This window comes from Diceros bicornis, chromosome 31, assembly GCF_020826845.1.
Source record: "Diceros bicornis minor isolate mBicDic1 chromosome 31, mDicBic1.mat.cur, whole genome shotgun sequence".
Classification (NCBI taxonomy): Eukaryota; Metazoa; Chordata; class Mammalia; order Perissodactyla; family Rhinocerotidae; genus Diceros; species Diceros bicornis.
This window is the reverse complement of record NC_080770.1, coordinates 3,654,590-3,678,830: the sequence shown is the minus strand read 5'-3', so window position 1 is coordinate 3,678,830 and position 24,241 is coordinate 3,654,590. Positions and strand designations below refer to the sequence as shown.

Below are 24,241 nucleotides of genomic sequence, written 5' to 3'. Positions count from 1 at the left end.
GAGAAGAAGCCTTGCTAGGGAGAATGGGGGGGATGGGGACGATCTGCCCGCACTTGGGACAGCTTTCCACATGGGGATCCTGCACTTCACCAAGAGCTCAGAAAGCCCACCGACTCCAGGGACGGCTTCTGGCCAAAACGAAGATTTGCCTGAGACACGCGTGAGTCAGTTTAAAGCAATCCCTCCAAGGTTGAAGCTTTTCACTGAGAACATAGAAAAATTGTCTGTTTGTAAAAACATGCACCTAATAGGCTGTAAATGATTTTCACATTCCAGTGGTGGAATCCGGTTGCTAGGAAAATGACTCAATGGAAACGCTTAGTCTTTTTAATCCAAGCATCTATAGGAGAACTCTGAGACCCATGAGGTAGCCTTGGAAATGAACTGGGAGGAACAGGGTTCCAAGGGGCCAATCCTTTGTCCCCCCTCATTGCTGTGGGACCCACGGTAAGCAGCCTTGTGGGGCCTGAGGCTGTGGAGGGCCCATTCCTCCTTCTGGTCATGGGTGACATTATAACACCAACGGAGCCTTAACGCATCCCAGAGCCAGCCATTCCTAGAATCCTGGAATTCAGAGGTTACCCAGAATATGAAACCTGTTCCAAAATGGCAAATATATTTGCATATCAGAGGTTAAAAGCAATGTCAAAGGAGGTGCTTTGAAAACAGAAGCACTTAATGCTCCTTGCTTCCACGGAGGCTTCAAACCCCCCGGCTGGCGTGCCTCCTCCACCCGGCCCAGGAGTGTGCTGCGGACACGTCCGCCAACCCAGCGCGGCTCTGCTTCCCCGGAAAGGGCTGGGCCCAGCACATGCTCCTCGGCAGTCCCACGTTTCTTTTACTGACTAGTTTATCAAGGAAACAATCCGATGAGCCAAACAACGGGGGATGCTCTTGCATCTGCAGCTCTCATTTATTATTTAAAACCAAGAACCAGGAACAGCTATGTCAATCTATTGGAGCCTCTCTCTCTCTCTCTCCAGACACACACACACACACACACACACACACACACACACACACACACGGGAAGGGGACTTACATCACAACTGCTTCCTACAGAGGATGATTCAACCCAGTCTCTGCATTTTCATGAGGTTACAAACCAAGTTAACCCATGAAACCACGGTGGGTTCCCGTCTCCATCACTCTGCTCACACAATCCATAGTTTAAATGGACACGAATCCAAATGAGCTCATTCTGCATCTGAGCCAGGCTCTGATAGGTCAATAATAATTTAAAGACATCTTTCGTCAAATAAAATGAGACCCACACAAGATACCTGGAACAGGTTAAAGCATCTTCTCCATTTTACCTGGCGCTCTCTCCTCCCATAGTATCTTTCCTTCTGGATTTCCATCACTCTTATCGTCTTGAGAAACACTAAGGAGATCAAAACTGTAGCTCAAAAAGCACATTTGGAAGCTTAGGCATAATGGAGAGAAATGGCTTCAAGTGGCCATCTCCCCATGGCCTGGTCTCTTCCTTTACAGAACGAAATGTGTCCGGCTGACTCAATAGCGGGGACCACCTCGTGGCCAGCTGGATACCATGTATCCATTCCTTCCACCTGCATGTGGGTTTCCAGTGCAGATGAGTCAGGGTTAATGTCGAGGAATGCTTTTCTAAGAAACCTGAACTCCCAGTGAGGGCCATTTGAGCTTACTGAACCTCTTAAAAATAATTTTTCCAAAGTACAATATGTTCTTCTATTCTTAATATTTCCAAAGAGTAACACATTCCTTTGCACAACAAGATTGAAAGTAACACCTAAACCCGAAAAAGGCAGGGAGCTCGGATGGGCTGGCAACTCGGACACCTCACACACACCAATGTGGCAACTGCAGTTAAAGCTTGAAAAACATGGGCACTTGTGGGATTCTTTAAAAGAAGAGAACACTCCCTCCTTTGGAAAAGCAGGTTTTCAAAGCATTTGAACTTAAAAGTTTCCTTTTTGTCCCATCAATGCCAGCCTCCCCTCTTGCCCATGCTCCTTGGTCTTTGAAGGCCGTTATCCATCCGACAGGCCAGTGACGGCAACTTACAAATCAATGAACTCTTAGCCACCAACGTTACAGACCTCATGCAAGCAAGAGCCACAGTACAGAGCTTTCCAACCTGCCCTTGTGGCACAAGAGTGGGTGGCAGCTCCTCTTGGTGTCTATTCACACGGTCCCGACGAAAGCACCCACAGATCCAGGCCCGTCCCAGACATCAGGGCAACCACACTTCTCTTCCTTCTACCTTCTCCTTCAAGACCAATGGCCAAGTTCCACATACATTCCCACCCTTCAAAGAATTATAGCCAAGGCCTCAAAGACAACCCACACAAGTCCACAGGAAATGGCATCCACTGGGTGGAAATAACCAAATGACACCAGTCCACAGCAGTCTCCATGAGCATCCCCAAGTCTGGCCCAATGGCCATGCTGCCAAGACGACGGACCTCAACTCTAAGAGAGTCAGCGCTCTCCCCAAGCAGAAAGATACAAGCACCTGTGTCCCTACCTCAATCAAGAAGTCCCCAGTCCTCAGTCCGGCTTGCCATGCCACCCCGCCTTCATCCACAGACTCCAGGTACTGCAGGGCCGGGAAGGCTGGTGTCGGCGTGAATTCTTCAATGGGCGTATCCGCTGGGAAGACAAGGAACACCTCATTACAAGCCTGGGAGATGTTTCCACGTTGGCAGTCCCAGCCCCCCACAGGCCCCTGAGAGGAAGAAGGCCCGTGTGCCTCCAGTTGGAAGTGGGTGGTCCAGGCCAGCTCTCCCCTGGGAAGGGCTTGACACTCATAGTCACAGGTCAACACCGAATGAAGCAATGAAGCCGGACGCATTTTGGTGCCACCATCCTATGTCTCGGCCTCTCTGCTGAAAACCCTGAATACTGTGTTCCGCTGTACATGTCTATATGTACACGCCTGTCATTTTCTTTAAAAGCATCAGTGACTAAACATTTTCAGTTCTAAAAATGGAAAAGATCCCCCCATAACCACACGGAGCTACAGAAACACCACACTGAACCACTTGCCAAATTTGCATCTACATAGACTCACAAGGGAATTCAACTTGGAGCACGGACGGAATAGAACGCTGACCCAGTGGGTGGCTGCAGATTTGGGATCTGCTTGTGAATTCTCTCTGCTGGGAGCCCGGCTCTCTGCGACCGCTCTGTGGCCAGCGTCCACGGGAGGGCTGGGCCCCTGCCTCGGCAGAGCCAGCCACGGCTTCTGAGCCCCAAATAGCTGCCCAGCGAAACTCTAGGACAAGAGGTGGACTTTCCTGGGTAGTCATGAGTGGCTGGGGGTGGGTGGGTGGGTGGGAAGGTGAAGATGGCTTCGGCAGGGGGAGGGGAGCGAACACCACAGACAGTTGTGGACACACACATGGGGACAGATGCATCTTTTCTCTCTCTCTCTGGACAGATGGCTGTCAGGGCAGCCTGAGCCTAGGGCAGGTGGGGCTGCCGCCCAGGGAAGGAGGCCTCTCCCAGCTCAGGTGCAGGACCCCCGGTATAGCACAGAGGCTCCGAGATAAAACTTCCACATGGCTTACCCACACACGCGGTGGACAGATGTCTTCTCTCATGGGGAGGTGATGCCATTTTGTTTTCTTTGGGAAGGGAAGCCCCCCAAGTTAAGGGCTGGCAGTGGATGTACTGCCGTGGAATTCATCCCTGGAGCCCCCCGCCACAGGCCGCGTGACGTGTGTGTAGCCGGCTCGGGCCACGGCAGAGGGGACCATCTTGCCACATTTCCTTTGCAAAGTCACCTTAGAGGCTGGCACATGGACAGCTGCCGCACTTGGAACCGAAGCCCACTCCCAGAATGGGGCAGTTTCTAGATACCCAGAACTCAGGACCGGGTAATTCTGGGTATCTGAGACCAGGAGCTCTGAATCCAACCACAATTGGGCCAAACTAAACCGCAAAATATAGATTAAACCCACGATTAAAAAAAAAAAAAAGGGTGGGGGGAGAGAGATAAAGAGAGAGCTGGTTCAGAGCAATATTATGTACAGAAAATTAAAAATATTCCTCAAGGGAGCCCCGATGTTGTCTGAGTAAGGCAGAATGTTAAAGAACCTGGTTGTCTAGCAACCAAGTGCCCCCAGGAAAAAGGCTTCTTGCCGAGGAGCTGGGGAACATTTTTCATACAGGCGTGCACACACACACACACACACACACACACACACACACACACACAACATGTGAATGTATCCCGGCTGGGAGCGGCTGCTCTTACCTTTCGCCCCTCGGAGCACGAATCCGAAGCCCTCATTGTCTTTTTTCTGCAGGACCACCGTCTTCTCCTCGATAATGCAGTCACTGTAGAGAGAGTTCCGAGGGTAGCGACCATTATTGTAACCTGTCATCATCACGGTGGCCGATCCTCCGCCGGGGACGTTCATCATTGTAGCCAATTAATCACCCCAGCTCGCCGGATCCAGGCAGCATGGAGGAAACTAGGCAGCACAGGGCGCAGGAGGAGCGAGGCGGCTGGGGGGGCAGGCTAAGGGGATAGGCGGGCTCGGCACAATGGGGCTCGGAGGGGGGGGCGAGGCAGAGGCAGAGGCAGAGCGGGAGCGAGCAGCAGGAAGGAGTCATACATGGTGGGGAGGCCCCGCGCGGTGGCTGAGCGGCTGGCTCCAGGCACCAGAAAGCAAAGAAAGTAAGTGGCCCGGAGGACCCAGGGGCGACAGCGTTAAGGAGCCCAGGCCCCATGCATCTTCCAGGGGGGCCAAATGAAATCAGCCGGAGGAGAAATGAGGCAGCAGTTTTGTTTCCTTCTTCTTGGAGGGGTTTTAAAAGAATCAAATTCTATTTTGCTCCCTGTAAGAGCCGGCAGCGGGAGACGCAGCGACCCCTCCCTCTCCGGCCGAGTGCAGGTGGTGCCCCCACAATCATCTGAGGAGCCCACAGTGCCACCGGCGGCAGCTGCTCCGCGTCATCCCGCGCAGAGGAACCGCAGGCTGGCGGAGGGGGCGGCCGGGGCTCTGCTCCCGCGTGCCGGCGGGTGGGGGCTGCTAACGGGAGGGGGCAGGTCACTCCGCTAACAGCAAAGCCACTGACAACACGGCCTCCTTTGGGGGGTGACGAGGTGGGGGGCTTACAGGTTTCCCCCTTTGAGAGACAATCTAAAGCCACCGGCTGCCTCCTGCAACTGCATTTTTTTTTTCTTTAAAGAAACCCAAAAGCTCCAACTTTGCTTCGGCTGCCAAAGTCTCCCATCATTTACAGTATAGGCGCTTCACCACATGGTCGTCCACCCCGGAGGCGCTGGGGGCCTCAGGACAGACGTGGACTTTCCGGTGGGCCACAGGACCTGGGCTAAACTGGGGCCCTTCCCCATCTTCCGGGGGCTGCATCCCTCTAGGATTCCGCCGCTGCCCCGGAAGTAAGTCCAGAGCTGGGAAGGCGGCTGCAGAGGGAAGGAGGAGGGGCGGGAGGCGACGTGGACAGGCTTTCTCCAGGGTCCGAGGGAGCTGGTGGAGGAGGACTGGGTGGAGGAGAAAGGGCCCTGCCGAGAGAGGCCAGGAAGGAAAGGATGCAAGGGGCCTGAAGAATTCATCAGGCCCCTGTCTCCAAGAGGGGAGGCCTTGGGATGCAGACAGCAGACGGTGGGAGCAATGTGCTGTCGGGCTCGAAGCCCAGACAGCTGAAGGTCAGTGCTGCCCAGCGCTGGATTCGCCCGCCACCTGCAGGAAGCTCGCGCCCCAGCACGCAGCCAACTGGGAGCAGCACAGCGAACCCAGATTGGGTGGCCCCAGGAGGAGGAGGGACGGGGGTGCTCGGACAAGGTGATGGGCAGCAGCCGGACACTTCCCACTGCAAAGATGGGGCAGGGGAGCCTCAGGGAGGTGGGGACACAGCTGGAGAAGGCACATGCACCCTGACCCCCTCCTGAGCCCCCCCGCCCCTGTATCAGACGCCCGAGCAAAGGCCCTCGCCAGGGTGACCCCGTCTTTCAGGAAAGCCCAGTGGGGACACACGCCCTGACAGCCTGCAGACACGCCATCCAGGATGATCCGCCACGGTGGTCTAAGAACTCTGGTGGTCCTTGGGCTCTGACTCTGCCTTCTGCCCCAGGGACAGGCTGCCAAGTGCAGGAGCCCCAGCTCTGGGAGCTCGGTCATGACCCTGAGCCCCTTGGCTCAGCACCCCCAAGCCCACCAGACATAGGCTGAAGCATGGTCAGGAGTCCAGGCCCTTGGGAGCCCATGGGCACGGTCCGTGGCTGGCCTGGTCTTCAGTAAGTGCCGGGGCTCTCTAAACCTCAGTTTCCCCTCACATTACAAGGCAGTGAGAACAAGCCACGGGCCTCCCGGGACCACCGTGCGGTCGGATGGGGAGATACCCACGACGGTGCGGTGGAAGGAGAGAGCCCCAGGGAGCTGTTCCTGTAACTGCCATCAGGAACGGTGGCCGGCCTGGCTGTTAGCCAGGACCCGGGAACCACAGGAGGGGAGGGGGGAGGGGCCAAGGCGGGCGGGGGCTCTGTGTGAGCAAGCCTCTACCAAGCCTCTCCACCCTTCTGTCTCCACAGCCTCCCCCAACCAGAATACAGACACAACTGCCTTCCCACCACCCCTTCTGTCCTCTCTGAACTTCTCAAAGGGGAGGGTGCCCTGGACCCGCGGGTCATTTAGTGCCGGGCAGGTGGAAACCGTACAACCGGCTCCCGCTTCTCCAGGGAGAGGCTGTCCGAGGGCCCTGGCCGCCGAAGCCACGGTCTCTTGCTCTGCACTTCTCTCTGCGTGAACAGCCTCCAGCAGGCAGCTCCCTGAAACTCCAGACAGATAACGCCCGCTCCGAGGGTCCTGAGCCCTGCTCTCCCCTGGGGACACAGGTGGCCCCCAGGGCCCGCCTCTGCCCATCTCCGACGTGGACCTGTCCTGTGCTCCAGGTGCACAGCCCCACCGTGGGCCAACTCCGCCCGAGGGACCAAATGCCACCCACGCCTGCCTCGGCCCTCAGGTGCCTGGCAGATGACCTGCTCATCTCCCACCAGCTCATCTCCCACCAGCTGTCCCCTGCCCCCATGCCGGGGAAGATGTTAGGGGCGGTGCAGCTGGCTGGACACTTGTTGGCTACCTCCCTACTGACCACACGGGGCAGGGACGTTCTGCTGTGGTAGGTGAGGGACAGCTATGGCATCACATGGTGCTCAGCCTAAATCCCAGCTCTGCTCTGACCCAAGGTCGCTCTGACCTTCAGAGCCTCTGGGTCCTGCTCTGCACAATGGAAGTTAATGAAATAACCCCTCCAAGCCTGGGTGCGCAGCAGGTCTCAGTATCAGAAGACACCCTGAGGAGAGTCTTGTTTGCACGGCCAAGCCCCTCCTCCCGTAAGGACCCCTCCCAGGCTGATGATGGACCTCGTCTCCTGAGCCCTCCCTTAACCCTCTCAGCCACTCCTCACCCACCCAAGAACTTTCTGACTCACACGTACGAGTACCACCGTCTTGCCCCTAAACTGCATGGCTCCGTCCTGCTCGCTGAGTAGATGCCCATCTCCTTGGTCTCTGATATGAAGATGGACTGCCCCTAACTTCTCTCTTCTGCATTATTTCAGGATCCAAACAGCCCCGGGCCCTGCCCATCATGACCTCCTCTTTCCTTCATTCACAGACAGACCCAGGTTTGAATCCCAGGTCAGGTACCTACCAGCTTAGCTACTCAAAGCCTCAGTTTCCCCACCTGCAAAGAGCGGGCAATAATACCGGCCTCTTAGGGACCTTGAGGAGCAAGTGAGACGAGGCCCCCATAACGAGGGACACTGCCCTCATTAGCATCCCCACGTGCCCTCTAGTGCCGAATTCCCCAGGAGACGTGGGCCGTGAAAGGCAGTGACCTCATCTCCCGGATCACTCCAGATGCTCACAGCACCCAGCACAGGGCCATGCAGCCCATAACGTTTGTGGAATGGAGCAAGAGGGGCGTGAACACGAGTTAGGAGTCGAGCAGGGAGAACAGCAGTGTCAGTGGAGGTGGCCGAAGGAAGACACAGGGTTTCGAGTGAAGAAGCCTCCAGGATGATGTCCGAGTTCCCAAGCATACCCGGAGGGCAGGGGCAGCTCAGCAACGTGGAGCGCCTACCGCATGCAGCTGGCTCGGCCCCGGGAGCCCAAGACGAAAGGGCAAAGGCAGTTCCCGGCCGTTAGAAACTTACAATCTTTATAGCAATCCATGAAGAGCTACGGGAAACTGGAACGGAAGGGTGATTCCATTCAAACAGGAGCTCACGCCTCGTTTTGTCCAACGGCACAACCACGTAGCATTTCCTCCACCCCCCCCCCCCACCGCCACCGAGGAATCAGACCAGGAAGTCCACACTCTGGGCCTTAGGGAGGCAGTTTCCTGCAGAGGAGAAACCCCCAGAGGGCTCTATCTGCTGGTTTATGAATCTAAAGACTATCCCAGGACAACAGCTGTGGCCGCGTCCGGAAGCTGGGGCATTGAGACCTGGCTGCCACGGGAGCTGCGCTGAAGCCTGAGAACCAGAGGCCGCCAGGACCTCAGCCCCAGCCAGCCCCGCCCCGTAGCAGCAGATCTGCTCTCTAGACGCAGCCCAGACGCATCGAGATCCGACTTCACGGGGGCACGACCTCGTCACCTACACGGTCCCCATGCTGCTGACCTCGGCGTGCGCTCAGAAGTCAGGGCCACCTGGTCCCTGGGGACGGGGCTTAGTGAAACAGTCCCTGACCCCAAGGGACCAGGCCACACCACTGCTTTGCACCTTTCCCTCGCCTGGGACCCCGATCCCAGCCCAACCTTCCTGCTAAGTCTCCTCCAGCTCATTTCCACTCCCCTGAAATGCCCTAGACTTGGCCTTGTAACTCACTAATTCCCGCACACTGGGCCTTTGTAACGCCTCCCTGCCCAGTACACTAAGTTCCCTTTGCCCGCCCTCCCCCAACACCAACACGGGTTAACTCGGAGGCACTCTGAATTGGGCAGAAGCCATCCCAGATCCTCCCTACGAGGCGCGACATCACACCTTCTCTCCATGAGGGTCCCTTCGAGTCTTGCTTAAGCCTCTGATGGGGCCCTTCTCGCCCACTAACCCATTAACTGTGGGCCCCCGGGGAACAAACATATGCCCCGTCCTCTCTGAATCTCCTTATGTGGCACATCTACTCTTGGTGAGATTCTGTGTTTGTTGATTAAACAAAAAAAATGTAGTCTAGCTGTGCTCTATTCAAATGTGTTTTCTGAATGGGGCAGAAGGGCACTTTACTGTACCCAAAATGTACTCTCCTTTGCCCACTTCCAGTAGCAGGAGCTGTGGAAGGAAAGGGGGTGGGCACCCAGCCCTGCCAAGTACAGCTGTACAGGTTGTGCACAGTACAACTACGGAGGATACCATTTGCACCATGGCCGTCATAGAACCATAGAATTATTACAGTGCTTTCAGCACAGAAGGAAGTAAAGTGCCTCAAGGAAGGGACAGGCACCTTTTTCTAGTTCATACAGAAATAAAGTACAGGCCATCGGTCGCCTTGGAGCATGCAAGAGGTGTCCACACATGTACATCTACCCAGGGGTAGGGGCCACAGGCCGCTGTGGAATGCAGGAGGTAGCCATATAGAGCCACGTCCACCCTGGGAGACACAATACGTCAAAACTCTCCTGGGAGCCACACGGTAGAGACCATTAAAGGTTTCCACATTCTCACTCACCCAGTAGTTGTGGGTGAGAGAAGCAAGACAGGAGGGTCGTGGGAAAGTAGGGCCGGCCGCACAGTGGGCCCACGGACACCTGAGGATGCTCCGGTGTCTGTCTCGCGAGACCACAGGTGGCCAGGCATCAGGTGGCTTTTCCCTGTGGCCCACGGTTCCCGTTCCCGCAGCGGGGCCCCACAGCGGGCCCAGGGGACAGGCTGCCTCTACTTGGGTCCAGGAGGCAGCAGGTGCCAGCGATGACAGCCGGCGGCCGGGATGTGTCCGTCACTGAACAAGCTCTCTTGGCAGCAGCTCCTGATCCCGGAGGAGGTGTCAATGTGGAGCTGCAGGAAGCCAGGCCCGGGCGAGGGCGGCCGGCGCGTGTGAGCCCGCGGGGCCCCAGGGGGCTCTGTCTGCCCTGCCCCACGTGGAAGGACCACTGCGGGCATTTTGATTTTGAACGAGGACCTTTGGGGTAGACCAGATGGCTTCACCTGGGGCTCTCAGGATCCCTGCTGGATGCGACCCTGTCAAGTCACATAGCTACAGGTCTTCCCTGCTCCACGGAGACTGGGTTTCCGTCTAGGGCTGAAGTTCAGAAGCAACTGGGGACAACGGTGAAGCTACCACGTTATGTCGCAAATTAACGCAGCCACTGCTTGCTGAAGACCTACTAAGCATCCGGTGGTGGACTGGGTACTTAGCATTTTGGAGGGAACAAACCAGGCCCAGCCTGGCCCTTAAGGAGATATCAGGTGTGGTGGGTTAAATGGTGGGCCCCAAAAGATGTGTTCACTCCTAGCCCCCCGCACCTGTGAATGTGACCTTATTTGGAAATAGGGTCTTTGCAGACATGGTTAGTTACAGAGCTGGAGATGAGATCATCCTGGATTTAGTGAGGGCCCTAAAACCAATGACGAGTCCCTATAACAGAAAAGAGAAGAGATCTGAGACATAGAGACACAGAGGAGAGACAGCCACAGAGGCAGAGACGGGAATGATGTGGCCACAAGCCCAGGAACGCCAGGGACTGCCGGCAACCACCAGGAGCTGCGAGAGGGGAGGAGAGATCCTCCCTTAGAGCTTTCGGAGGGAGCAAGTCCTGCTGACACCTCGATCTCAGGGTTCCATCCCCCGAAATGGGGAGAGAATACATTTCTGTTGTTGGAAGCCATCTGGATGCCTGTGGTACTTTGTTATAGCCGCCTTGGGAAACTCATACACCGGGCAAGCGGGAAAACAAATATGAATCCAACAGTCACACAACGTGCAGGATATGGTGCTGTGAGAGCTGGAAGGGGCTGGAGGACTTCCTGGAGGAGGAGGACCAACGCATGACTAGGAGAGAACAGGTTGGGAGGCTGGAGAGGGGAAGAGGGAGAGGAGAACATTCCAGACAGAGGTGGAACCACGTGGATAAAGGCTCTGAGGCACACCACAGAGGCAGGAGGGCCGATCACACAGGGCCGTGGGTGTCAGCGCCGGCATACCCACGGTGAGGTCCAGAGGACACAGCTGGGCGGCGAGAGGCTGGAACGCAGCTTCGGCCAGGCCCGTGACAACCCGTGCTTTTCCCCAAGGCGGCTAAAATGATAGAAAAAGCTCCACTTCTTTCCTCCCCCAGCCTTTTTCCGGCCAGGCCTGAATCCCGCTGGAATGACCCAGGGTTGGTGCACACACGTGGCAGGAATTCTGTGCAACAACCATGTTTCCACCTAAACAACTCACACCCGAGAGTCTGCTGTTGCTGATGGTACCAACATCAGCACAAAGCAAAAGTGATACTGTAGGTCGTCCAGAAGGCGTGGTCCCACGGCAGGAGTCGATGTCATGGGGAAGATGCTGTGCCCGAGAGCGTCCACAGGAGGGACATGCACGAACCCTGGATGTGGTGCCTCAGGGAGGCGGGCTGACCCTCTACAGGTCTGCAGAAGGGAAGGGGCGGCACAGAGCCGCCGGGCTGGAGGCAGCAGGGCTATTCGGCCATTAGGCCCTAGAACCCAGCCCCCGCGGCCTCAAAGCTCTATGGAGATCCACCAACATGTCCACACCCTGGAAAATAAAACTCACTGGCTCCGACATCCGAAGAGCAAACGACGACACGGAAATTAGTCCGTGTTTAATCAAGTGTGTCTGAAATCTAGCGTGCGGTCAACTGCGTGACTTGCTAAGTTTCGTATCCATGAACATATCACTGCAGGTGAAAACCACTTCCAGGTCAGATTGTCTCACTTTGAAAGAATTCTTGGGTGTGTGGCTGACAGTGAAGGCATGGCAGGAGCCGCTGGGGGAGTAAGTGCACGAGTCACAGGCAAATGGGCTCAAAGGCAGAATCATCAAAATCACATCAGAATTCTTCTACGGTGACACATCGACTGTGCGCGGTGGGTGTGTTGACTATGGTTGAGGGGGTCTGGGCTGGGGCCGCAGTGGCGGATGCAGGGGTGGCGATGCCTGGGGAGACCCCAGAAGGACGCCCGTAAGAGAGATCAGTGCGTTTATCGCTCCTGAAAGCTCCTTCCTGGGGCAGCGGTGGGGGGACCCCACCTTCTCCAGGGCATGGAAAGGGGAGCCGGAGAGAAACCTGGTCTCCATCACTCTTTGTGTAAACGCATCTCGGTGACAGAGCCTGATGCAGGCAGGAACTAGGACACTATTAGAAAGAGGGACCTCCAGGGACTGGAATGGCAGTGGCTGTCCTAGAAATTTCCAGGTTCTGCCAATCAGGAAGAATGAGGCTAGACAGAGCCCGGCAGCTCTTCCGAGGGGGCTGCGGGGGGCCTCAACAGGTGTCGGAGCTGGGCAGAGATGCCGGGCGTGGCAGAGGCCCAGCTCACCGCGGCAGTGCTGGCTGCAAAGCAGCACAGAGGGCCGAGCCACGGGCGGCAGGGGCAGGGCCAGGCCTCGTCCTTGGAAGGCCTGGCTGGCCGTGAGCGTGCAGGAGGCGTTCCCAGAGTCCCCTGTCACTTGCCTCCGAGTAGGCACCTCCCAGCCCTTGGCCACACACGCCGCCACTCCCCACATCCTGCTTCCCAGTCGGGGTGGTCCTTGGCGTTGCTGGCCCTCCTTGCCCTCTCTGCCTTGCACCGGCAGAAGCCTGCCATAATTCCCAGGGGCGATGAAGCCCCACACCCGGTGCCATCTTGGCGTTCTGCGAGAGTCTGCGAGGCTGCTCTTGCGTCACACGCAAGAGATGATGAACGTGGGCAATTCATTCACAGATGACACTGTTCCTTGCTCCCGAGAGCCCGTCCTGCTCCACGGGCAGAGCAGCGTCATCCCACGCTGCATCGCCGAGGGCGACGGGCCCGTCCCCATGGAGCCCACACGCCCACTCTGCGGAGACGCGCTCTTACGGGAGCCGCTTCCCAGCCGGGTGATGACGGCAACGCCCGCCCTGTGTTCATCACGGCCGCTTTCCTCCTCATCGCTAACATGATAAGCAATACAAGTTTTTCCTAATAGAAGCAATAATGTGTAAAGAACTTGCAAATTAAGTTGTCTCATTACTTTGCAATAAATCACCCAAAAGCATTTCCTAAGCATTACCAGGCATGTTACCTGCCAGGAAGACAAAGATATGGCTTAACTGCGTTCACAGTAATGACGGGAGGCGATCGTCGCCCCCTGCGAGATGAACGGAAATGCAGTCCGACGGGGAAAAAGGTCGCCTTGGAACCTGAATGGCCGGGTGGGGATCCCAGCTTTGCCAAACCAGCTCGTGACCTCGGGCGTCAAAATCCTCACCTGCTAAATACGGGTGTCAACCGCAGCCTTGAAATGTCACGGTAGCGTGAAAAAAGGCTTCAAGTTCCCCAGGACGGGGCGTGGCACAGAGCAGCGGGCAGAAGGCTTTATCAGCTGGTGAGAACGTGCCTATGCGTTCATTGTCAAAACATATGAGTAAACTGAAATATTTTTCCCTGCTCCCCGCGTAAAAGAATCTTCCGGGGGAAATCAGCAGGGCGCCTCCAGGCTGCCTTCCTTATAAAGGTACGTCCCACATGCGTTTATTGGAGCAGGACACACCCGTGTGTCAGAAAACCAGGAGGAAGTCCTTGCTCTGTCTCACAGGCCGAATCTCAGCACTGCAGCCATAGCAGAGGGGATGTGGGCCGGGGTCCACGAGGGAGGGATGCTGGGACACTCCGTTTCCAAAGCTAGCGGGAGCCCCCCGGGCTCTGCCTGTGTAGACATTGTGTCTTCATGAGCAACAGCTGAAGGTAGGTCACTGGAGGAGCTCCCACAGCGCCCTAGGAGAAAGTGCTCTGGGCTCCAGGAACAGAGGAAAAAGGCCTTGGTGCTCATGCAAACGGGATGCAGAACACGAAGGTGTGAGCCCACCCCGAGGAGTCTTACTGAAGCGCTCTTTTCCCTCCCCCAACAGTCAACCTGTCCACAAGTGCCACCAGCCAGAGCACCAAGACAGAGCCGGCACTTACACATCTGCCCACAACCTCCCCCTATTCCAAGGCCAAATCAACTTTCACCTGAAGACCACAAAAGCTGGCTGACCGGTCCTCCCTCAATTCACTCTTTATTATTAAAATCTTAGATCATATCTCTCCTGCTTAAAATACTCCAACAGCTTCCCATCAGAATTGGGGATAAAAATCCAAATTCCCCACCATGGCTAAGACCCTTTGTGATCTGACCCATGCCCCATCTCCTCCTAACTCCTCCTGCTCCAGCCACACTGCTGTCTTCTCTTCCTCCAGCGGGCCAACCTCATCTGTACCGCAGGGCCTTTGTACTGCCCGTGTGTTCCAGGTCTTCATAAGCCAGACTGCTGTCATCACTCAGGTCCTCGAGGTCACCTCTGCAGGGGGGACTTCCCCATTGCCTGGTGAAAGCAGATGCTTAATTGATGCTTACTGACTCAACGAACGAAACCTAAACCAGGGACTCTCGTGTACGGTCTGTGATACAGATGGGGCGACCCACTGTCCTGGGCTGCCCAGGACGGAGGGGTTTCCTGGGCAAACCAGGACAAGTTGGTGGTCCTCCCATCCCACCGCCCACAGGAGGGGAGCACAGAGCCCACAGCTCCATTTCAACCATTCTCGACACCGCTTCCCTCTGTGACCCTCGCAGCTCTCCAGGCTGGTGGGATCATTCTTGTCAGTGAACCAAGCTGGCAGAGAAAGGGTTTGCCCAGGACCACACGGCTCGGCCAGTAACAGGGCCCACGCGTAACCCTTGGCCTTTGACCTGGAACTGAATGTTCCTTAAAAAAACAAAACAAAACAAAATCAGAGGAGCAGTACAACTGCTTGGCATTTCTCTGGGAGTGCAGGAAGGGGCTGTTTGTGACTTTTCTTCTTCCGTTAATTAAAATGACAGGTCAAGCCTGCCGCATCTGTTGGTCACAAAGCTTGCCCAAAAAGGCCACACTGAGTGGGCTGGGGGACAGACCGCTGGGCTCGTCTCACAAAGCAATTCCCGGGGCCCTCCGGGGGTAAGTGGACACTGCCTACAGCTATAAATCCAGCAGTCGTCTCCTTTCACGGGGATCACACTGAGTGTAGATGCCACCTGGCGCTCGGTTCTGGAGACGAGGCTGTGCCGGGTGAGGTGAGGGGCTGGAGGGCTCCTGGCTCCTAGACCTGCGGTCCCCCCACCAGGCCCACCTGCCCAACCGGGGCAGCAGTGACCCTGAAGGTGAGAGGTCACGAGAAACCCAGGCCAGGCCCCAGGTAGAGGGAGGGCCCGGCCCCTGCCCCCGTCCCCACCTTAGACCTCCAACCTCTCTCCACAGAATATCTTGTTTCTGTCCCAAGTGCTGATGCTTAGGTGAGAGGCCACCCTCACTGAAGGAACAGATCTAAAAGTGGCGCAAAGTATGAAGGAGACACATTTTCATGTGGAGCACTTTGGTAAGTCCTTTGAAAGAGGCTCTGTAAATGTTCTGGATCAGAGGTTGTCAAACTCTGGAAAGGGCCAGAGAGTAAATATTTCAGGCTTGGCAGCCCATACGGTCCCTGTTGCGACTACTCGCTCTGCTAGCTGTGGCTAAAGCAGCCATGACACTATGTAAAAGAATGGGCGGGTTGTGTTCCAATAAAACTTTATTTACAAACACAGGCCGTGGGCCGGGTTTGGCCTGTGGGCCATAGGTTCTAAAGACACTTGAATCCACACAAATAACACACGCATGTGAGTGCCTCAGAACAACCCACATGTACCTTCATATAATAAAAGCTAAGAAAAGTCTTAATCCTCCTACACAAGCAACACTTACACGACCCTACACAGGTGCCTGATTTGATACAGTGTCTGAGCTCCAGAAAAGACACAAGGAAAACACGTTTTAGAAATGGGGTCATCCATGAGCTGCCCTAGAAAGGTTCAGAAGGATCATATGGAGCATCCTTTCTGAAACACAAAGAAACATGCCTCCCCGTTGTGTCTAGGTTTTTATGCTGAGGTGGCTCAGAGTGGCAGGAGATCTGAATTCTGGCTTAACTAGTGACAATGAATAAGTAATAATAAATATTATACTCATTATGCCCACAGTCTTTGAGCACTTTGGCTGTGCCAGGCAAGTCCTAAGTGCTTCATGCGTTAAAGTAACTGAATCCTCACAATGACAATATGAAGAGGGTACTGTTACTGCTCCCACTTTACGGATGAGGAAACTGAGGCACAGGGAGGGTGAGTGATTTGCACAGGGGCACACAGCTGGAGGCAAAGCCAGGCTGTCTGGGGCTAGAAGCTGCGTCCCCGGACCGCAGGACACTGAACAGCTGTTGGTCACTGGCCGGGTGGGGAGCAGTTCACTAAGGGCCCACAGTCTTCCCTCCGCCGGACAATGACCGAGAGAGGAAGGACCCAGCACCCAGTGGTGGGTGCTGGTTCCAGCAGCACATTCTGGAGAAGGAATCACCGACTTCCTGTCAGTATCTGAGGTACCCAGAGAGCACCAGGGAGGCACCCAGAAGATTCTGCTAGTACATCTCGCTCCACGTCCAAACATCCAGAACTGGAAATGGTGAACTGCACACTGTGGGCTGGTTAATGCCAGGAAGGAAGAACACAGTGGGATGAGCAGGGCCAAAAGCAAAGAGAGGCCCAACGCCTAAAACTTGGTGCGCGAACACCTGTGTAAATGTTCACTGTTGAAATAGGATGTTTAGTTACGCATGTGCCATGCTTTTACTATGTCTCATTTCAATCAACAGGTCGTCTGCCAAATGAGAAGGTCTTCCTGGGCACAGCAGAGGCGTGGCTATTCTTGTGTCCATACTTTTACTTCTATATGGAACACTCTCTGTATGTTTGCTATCTCTATATGCCAGACTCCTATTCATTCTTCAAAGCCCCTCACTTGAACAGCCACCACTTCCAGGAGGCCCTTGTTGCTGGCCCTCACGTGACTACGTGTGCCTACAGGCAGGGCACTGAGCCTTGTCTGTCTCACATACCCAGCTCCTGGTCCTTCCCTGGGCCTGCTTCCCACTACAGAGGCTGGAAAAGTCAGATACTTGCTTTCCCAGCCTCCCTTGAAGTTATGGACGGTCACAGGACATGGTTTTGACCAATGCGACCCGAAGGCAAGTCTCCTGGGGCTCCTGGTACAGATTTCACCTGGGGAGAGAGAGACTTAGAGGAGTGCTTCCTGGCGCTCTTTATTCTCTATATTCTTGCATAGGATTTGCTTTGAGGACATGATGCTTGGAGCTGTGGCCGCCATCTTGCGACCATGAGGGAAACGCCAAGAGGCTTCCAGAGGTGCCACTGACCTGTGGAACAAACCCTGCACGTGCCCTCCTCCAGGCTCGCCATTGTGATCTCAGCCACCATCAGTGGGGTTTTTACTATCTGCAGCCCAGAGCGTCCGAATGGACATCCAGAGGCTGGGGTGGTGGCGGGGGTGGGGGCTGGGGGGGGAGGTTGATTATAAATTAGGAAATATGGGCAAATGACCAGAAATCGGGATGCTGAGACTTTCGGATAAATCAAGCAGCCTCCAAGTTATGTTCTGGGCTGGGAAGATTCATCCAGACCCCTATCCTTCTGATGACTGCTCATTGGCAGCCAGGACTCAGGAGCCCTGGTGACACAGACCCGAGGTCCTACACCACCTTCCATTTGCCAGGGAAGATTTGATTACAGCCCCTCGTCTCAAATCGACTCAGTTCAGAAAGCTGAGCTAAATAAAGGTGGTTTTCTTGGTCTCAGCCAAGACTAGTTTCCCACTAACCACAACATGGACTTCCCAAGCACACTGGCTGATGCCAAGTAGAGTGGCAATAACTAGTATGTCATGCGGTTGGGGACAAAAAGACACAGCAGAGCTGCGGAAGGTCTGAAAAGCCAGCTGGGAAGTAAAGAACGATGGATTTTAGACACACATGGGGACTCGGCGCTGGTGGCCAGAGTGGGCCAGCCCCTCGGTCTTACAGACAGAGAGCTGAGGGCCAGGGACCTGAGGAATCTGCATCTTCTGATGCATTCTGCTGCCTCAGGACCAAGCTCATCAACAGATGGGGTTTGCGTTCTGGAAAAGCGACACGAGGTAAGGTCTTCGTGGTTCGACTTGTCTAGCTGAGCCGTGTACTGTCTCCTCCTGAAACCAGCATGGCGCTGAGCCCTCTCTCTGCTCCGAGCATCCTGGACACCGGGGCTGGTGCCTCCCGCTCGACCGCCACCCACAATGGTGCAAGTGTGCCTTACTTAAATTAAGCCCCGCACGCCCTCCGACCTCCAGGGTTGGCACGGACAGGGCTCCAAGAGTCACGTCCCTCCCGAGCTGGAGAGTCGCTCACACCCTTGTGCTGCTCCTGTCGGGGGAAGCACCCTGACCTGTCCCCTCTGAGCCGGGCTGTTTGCACTCATTCCCCTCTAGCTCCGACTGTCTCAAGTTGCTCTTGAAGGAAGACAATGTCTTACGATTGAGGGGCTGGTCCCCAGCCGTGTGTCCCTTCTCTGTGCAGGACGCCCCACCCCATCTGCAACCTTCCACGGCGCCACTTGAGTTATTGCCGCCATCTCCCACCGTATCTGGATAGAGCTGTCAGTGTGGCTTGGTGGCTAATCCTCTAGAGATGGCCGTCAGCCCGGTCGCCGGGCTGCAGGTGGTCCTAACGTCCCAGGGCTTCAGCCCCAGTCGGTTGCTTTCCTTAACTTTCCCTGTTCTTCGAGATCTCCTAATTGTCCCTGCAGTTTGCTCATTACTCTTGATTAAGGCTGGAGTCCCACCATGTGGCCGGCCAGCCCAGGCCATCCGTCTTGCCTTTCCCTCGTGCTGGGGCAGCCGACACGCTCCTGGCGGCTCTAACGATGGTTTGCTTGTTTCTAGTTTGCCCTGAACAGACATTTTTCTAACTGCAATCTGTTTGGTCCCAGGCGCCTGTCGACAAGGCCAGGCTGCTCTTTATCTGTTTTTCTTCCTTTCTTCCTTCCTCCCTCCCTTCCGGCCTTCCTTCCTGTCTTCAGAAAGATAACCAGCCTGACTTTCATTCTCCGTTTATTTCCCTTTCTACCCCCAAAACTCCAAAACACTCACTCTCATTAGTTAGAGGATCTTAGGATGTCTGAGTTTATCAAAACAGATTTTAGCTGAAATACACTCACTAGAACTAACTTCCTTCCCTCCCTCCCACCTTCCCGCCTCTCTCTCTCCCTCCCACATCACTGAGAAGAACAGGATGACAGCCCAACAACAGGTAACTGCACGGATTTATCAACGTGAATGTAGACACTACAAACAACAGCATTGACGGCCACAGCGGTCCCGTGTTCGCGACACCCCAGGTGCCGTGTGAAGCCCCTGCGCCCGTTCTCTCTCTCACACGACAAACTGAGGAGGGGGGCACTGTTTTCTTCCCCACTTTACAATGAGGAAGCTGCGGCTCAGAGAGGTGTGGTGACTAGCTCAAGGCCACACAGCTGGCACGGGGCAGAGTTGGGCACCTAACCTAGGTGCTCCGCTGCAGAGCCAGCATCTCCCCAAGCATCGGGGCAAGTCTGTCCTTGGCTGGTGGGGAGAGGTCACAGAGCTCTTCCCTGGGCCCTCACACCCTCTTTTGGGACGTACACCGTCTGGGGAAGCCCCTCCATGCCCTGCAGTACTTGGAGGCCTGAGGCCCATCTCCTGTCTCCCCACAACTAGCACTGTGCCCAAGGAGAAGTGGGTTCAGGGCAGAAATCACCCTGCAGGTCCAGCCTCAAGGTCCCCTCCCCTGAAATGCATCCCTGCCTGTTCCAGCCGCCTGCCCCAGGCCATCAGCCTGTTCTGTTCACTCCACAGCATCGATGAGCATCAGAAACGACCTCCTTGTTTTCCCCGTGAGTTCCCAGAGGTGCAGTCTGTCTTGCTGGCCACGCACTCCCCAATGCCTGGAATGATGGGCACACAGGTACCTTCTATGTGTGGCTTCAGTGAGTCTCCTGTCAGAGCCCAGGACTGGCCCCACACCTGTCTTCTGCTGTGGACAGAGTCTGCCTGCTGTCCACCCCCCACCCCTCCAACCAACGCCTTGTGCAAATCAGAACAGGTGCCCCTCCCTCAGGCCCTGGACTTCCATCTGCCAACATGCACAGCGATCCATTTCCAAATCCGCAGGACCCGGAGGGTGAGCTCTGCCCCCGGGGTGTGCACAGCCTCCGACCGGAGCCCTGTGATGACGGTGACCCAGGGCTCCGCACGAGGCCGGCAGGAGAAAGGGCTGGAAGGCTGCGAGGGTGCCGTCAGGTGGGCCTCAGTCCTGGGCACCTGTTGGGGGCGCTCGTCTGAGTGAAGACACGTGTGTGGGGTATACGGTTGGAGAGCATCCCCCCGAATTCCTGCCCACCCAGAACTCAGAATGGAACTGATTTGGAAATAGGGTCTCTGCAGGTGCAAGTAGGGTAAGGATTGAGAGGGACCATCCTGGACTTGGGGGGCCCTAAATCCAACGACTGGTGTCCTCCTTATAAAAGACAGAAGAGAAGGGATGCAGAGAGAAGGGGAGAAAGTGATGTCAAGTTGGAGGCAGAGACTGGAGCGACGCGGCCGCAGCCCAGGAACGCCTGGAGCCCCCAGAAACTGAAAGATTCCGGAAGGATCCCCCCCTGGAGCCTCCAGAGGGGGTGTGGCCCCGCTGCCACGTTGATTTCAGACTCTGCCCTCCTGAGTGTGAGACAGTGAGTTTGTGTTGTTCTAAACCTCCCCGTGTGTGGTCATTTGTAGGACAGCCCCGGACACGGACACAGGAGTAAGCGTCGCACCTGCACAGGCCGCACGGAGGACGTCGCGCGCGGGAGGTGGACGCCGGGCCCCTGAGCTCCGTCTGCACCAGCCACCGAGCGCCTCTCTGTGCGGGTGCCGGGCACAGGGAGCTCACGGGAACCGCAGACCACAGCCACGCGGAGTCCCACGGGACCCGTGCACAGGTCTTCAGAGATTCCCGGGACAACCAGCACCCTGGCCTGGTGTGGGCGGCTCCCCGCTCAGGGCAGTCATGAGCAGGGGCTCCTTCCTGAGTGAGGAGCGGGGCGGGCGCCGTCCCGACGTCGCGTTGGTCAAGGGGGCCCTGCTCCAGGTGCTGTGTCAGTCCAGCCCCGGTGGGCCCAGCCCTGTCCTGTGTGCTGCACCTCCGTTCCTGGAGGCAGGGTGGGCTTGGGGCCGGGGGTCTCTGTGGCAGCAAATGCTTACCCTCCTCCTGGGCGGCCCCACCACAGCGACACAGCCGCGGCGTGCCACTGATTTTCCCAGTGGACACTTGAGCCCAGATCTCACTTTATCCCACAAGCCTCTGGAAGTGACTTGGGTTCCCAGAGAGGTCAGTGTATGTGTGTGGGTCGGGGGGATACAGTCGGCACGACCGGGCAGAGGAGCTGGAGTCCCCAGTCCTTCCTGCTGCAGTTTCTGGCCTTGGGCAAATGATGGGCACTCTTGCAGCCTCGGTTTGTCCATCTGTAAAGTGGGGCTGTAAAGCCTGTCTCGGGGAGTATCCCCTCAAGATTAACACTGACCAGAGTTGCCTGTGCCAGGGTCTCTTCTCACTGTGCTGAGTCTTGGCAGGTCGAATGCTCACAAACTCTCTGTGTTAGTTTCCTGTTGCTGCTGTAACAATGTAACACAAACTTGGTGACTCAAACAACACAAATTGATTTTCTTACAGTTCTGGAGGGCAGACATCTCACCGGGCTGAGAACGAGGTGTCGCAGGGCTGGCTCCTATGGGGGGCTTCAGGGGACAATCTGTTCCTTCTCTCTTCCAGTTTCTAGAGGCCACCTGCATTCCTGGGCTTGTGGCCCCCTTCCTCTGTCACTGCAACCTCTGCTCTGTCGTCCCTCCCTCTGCTTCTGACCCTCCTTCATTGCTCTAATAAGGACGCTTGTGATCACACTGGGCCCGCCCGGATACTCCAGGATCGTCTTCCCATCTTAAGGTCAGCTGACTCGATGGCAAGGTCCCATCTACAACCTTAATTCCCCTTGGCCACGTGACATATTCACAGGTCCCAGGGATTAGGACGTGCCGTCTCCATGGGGCCATCACAAGGTCCAGCATACCACCCAAGCCGCCCCTCTCCTCCCCTGGTGACATGGCGAGACAGACCAGGCTTGTGATGCAGGCTGGGGGTGTTTTCATCAAACCTCGCCGAGGGTGGGGCTGACTCATTACCCGCCAGGCTCTGCCCTGGTGGAGACGCTGGGGAGGGGGGAGCAGCACGTTGGCACAGGCACCAGGGAAGAAGCAGACAGGTGCTGTGGAAATGTTCACACATTCCTTCCTTGTCAGTCACCTTCTCCCCGGGCTTGGAGGAACAAAGCGCGGTCAGTAATGAGACCACATGTAATCACCCACAGAAATGGCACTGCTCTGACGTGCTGGCGGCTCTGCTGTCATGTGCCCTGATTGGGAAGAGAGCTGAGAGATGACATCGGATGCTCTGGGACATTTTGGTTTCCCTCTCCAGGAACCACTGGGATCCACCTTGAAGCACCAGCTGGCACTGGCTCCACCAAACCCCCGGGTGCTCCCCGCTCCTCATCCTGGGGTCCCTTTCTTCTCCGCGAAGTTTGACTGTGGAAAGCGCCGAGTAAATAGCTCCTGCACGGAGGTGTTTCTCCACGTTTCAGGGTTCACAACGAAGGAGAATTCAGAAGGAAACTTCTTTGTAAGGCCCAACCCAAACCTGACATGTGATGCTGACAAATTTCAGCCGGGGCGGCGGTAATCTCATCTTGCAAGGTTAAAGAGTCCACCAGATTCCCAGTGCAGAAACCAATTAGATAAAGATGGAATTTAGGTCCCCTGGGCCATCATCTCCACGAAGGCCGAGAGGTGCACATCCCTCCACATCCACTCTGACACACTGGGAAATTGGATCTGCTGGTGGCCGTGCCTCGGCGACCCCGGGCTATGATGTCTCAGGCTCCCACCCCGGGGGTAGACGTACCTCATTTATGTGGGGGTGCAGCGAAGGGGCGTTTGGAGCATGCTAGGTTTCCCAGATCATTCAGTTTCCTACCAACTCAGTCCTTTTGGTTCCATGAGTGGTCTCAGCCCAAACCCCTAACACAGTGACTGGGCTGGCGCAGGAGACAGGGGGACATCTGCTCCTCAGAGAGGTGGGATCTTGGTTTTAGTAACAGAAACCCCCTCTCCATGTCTTGAACACACAGGATTCTGTGCTGGCCGCAGGACAAGGATGCTGACGGCTGAACACCAGTTGATTTTATAGAAACAGAATCTGGGCATGCTTAGGTTAAAACATCTGGGGTGTATCCCTAGGTGGGGCTGCCAGAGGACCCCCGCCTTCCCATCCAAGAGCCCTAGAGGCTTGGCAAAAAAAGGTGATTTGTGAGCAGAAAGAGGCCACACGTCTAAAACACCGGACAGAAAGAGGTCCCGGCCTCCCCCGGATCTCCTGCTGCAGAAGCTCTCTGGCACTCACTTCACCCCCGTCCCGGTCCCCGTCCCAGAACAGAACTCTGCCTACCCCACCTCCCCCCGTCACTCCTCCCCGAGCCCCTGGTCCTCCACAAACAGCCTGGGCTCCACAGGGCCAACTCCAGGCCAGGGACCCGGGGACAAGATGACACCATCTGCCACACCAGGCTTCCGGCCACCATGCCAGCCTCCCCCGTGACCTTGATTAGTGGAGTCAGGCTGGAATCAGCACGTGCCCCAAGGAGCAAAGCCCTGCTTGCTGGCTGGCAGCCACCGGGGAGTGTGGACACGAGTCCTGGGCTGCTGGCCACATGACCACTCTCCCAAGCAGGGAGGAGAAGGCGACAGGGTTCTCTAAGCTGAAGACCCGGATGTGTTGCATTGTTCCAGAGTTCTCTCTCTCGGTCCTCCCGGAGGCCAAGACAGGTGCCTGGCATTTTCTTCTGCCCTGGAGGGCACAGCATGTTGCCCGGCGTTGGCCCCTTTCCTTGCCCTATGCCACCAAACCCAGCTCTTGCCTTCTCTCTCCATCTGCCTGTGGCCGGTCCTGCCTGCTGGCTCCTCAGACTAAGCTGACCTTTAGAAAAAGGTGGGGCTATTTTCTTTTTAAAAAAATTAAGGTGCAACTGACATCCCATAAACTTAACCATTTTCAAGTGAACACTTCAGTGGCATTTAGTGCATTCACAATG

At 56.1% G+C, this 24,241-nt stretch overlaps 1 protein-coding gene across 1 annotated transcript in view; it reads right to left on the bottom strand.

Annotated features, from left to right (window-relative positions):
- SHANK2 (SH3 and multiple ankyrin repeat domains 2) overlaps positions 1-24,241 on the bottom strand; it is a 572,646-nt gene that overhangs the window by 161,568 nt on the left and 386,837 nt on the right. The window contains exons 15-16 of the mRNA XM_058526174.1: positions 4,244-4,326; positions 2,510-2,634 (exon numbers count right to left, since the gene is read on the bottom strand). Coding sequence (XP_058382157.1) covers positions 2,510-2,634; positions 4,244-4,326 — 208 coding nt within the window. The remainder of the gene's footprint in view (positions 1-2,509; positions 2,635-4,243; positions 4,327-24,241) is intronic.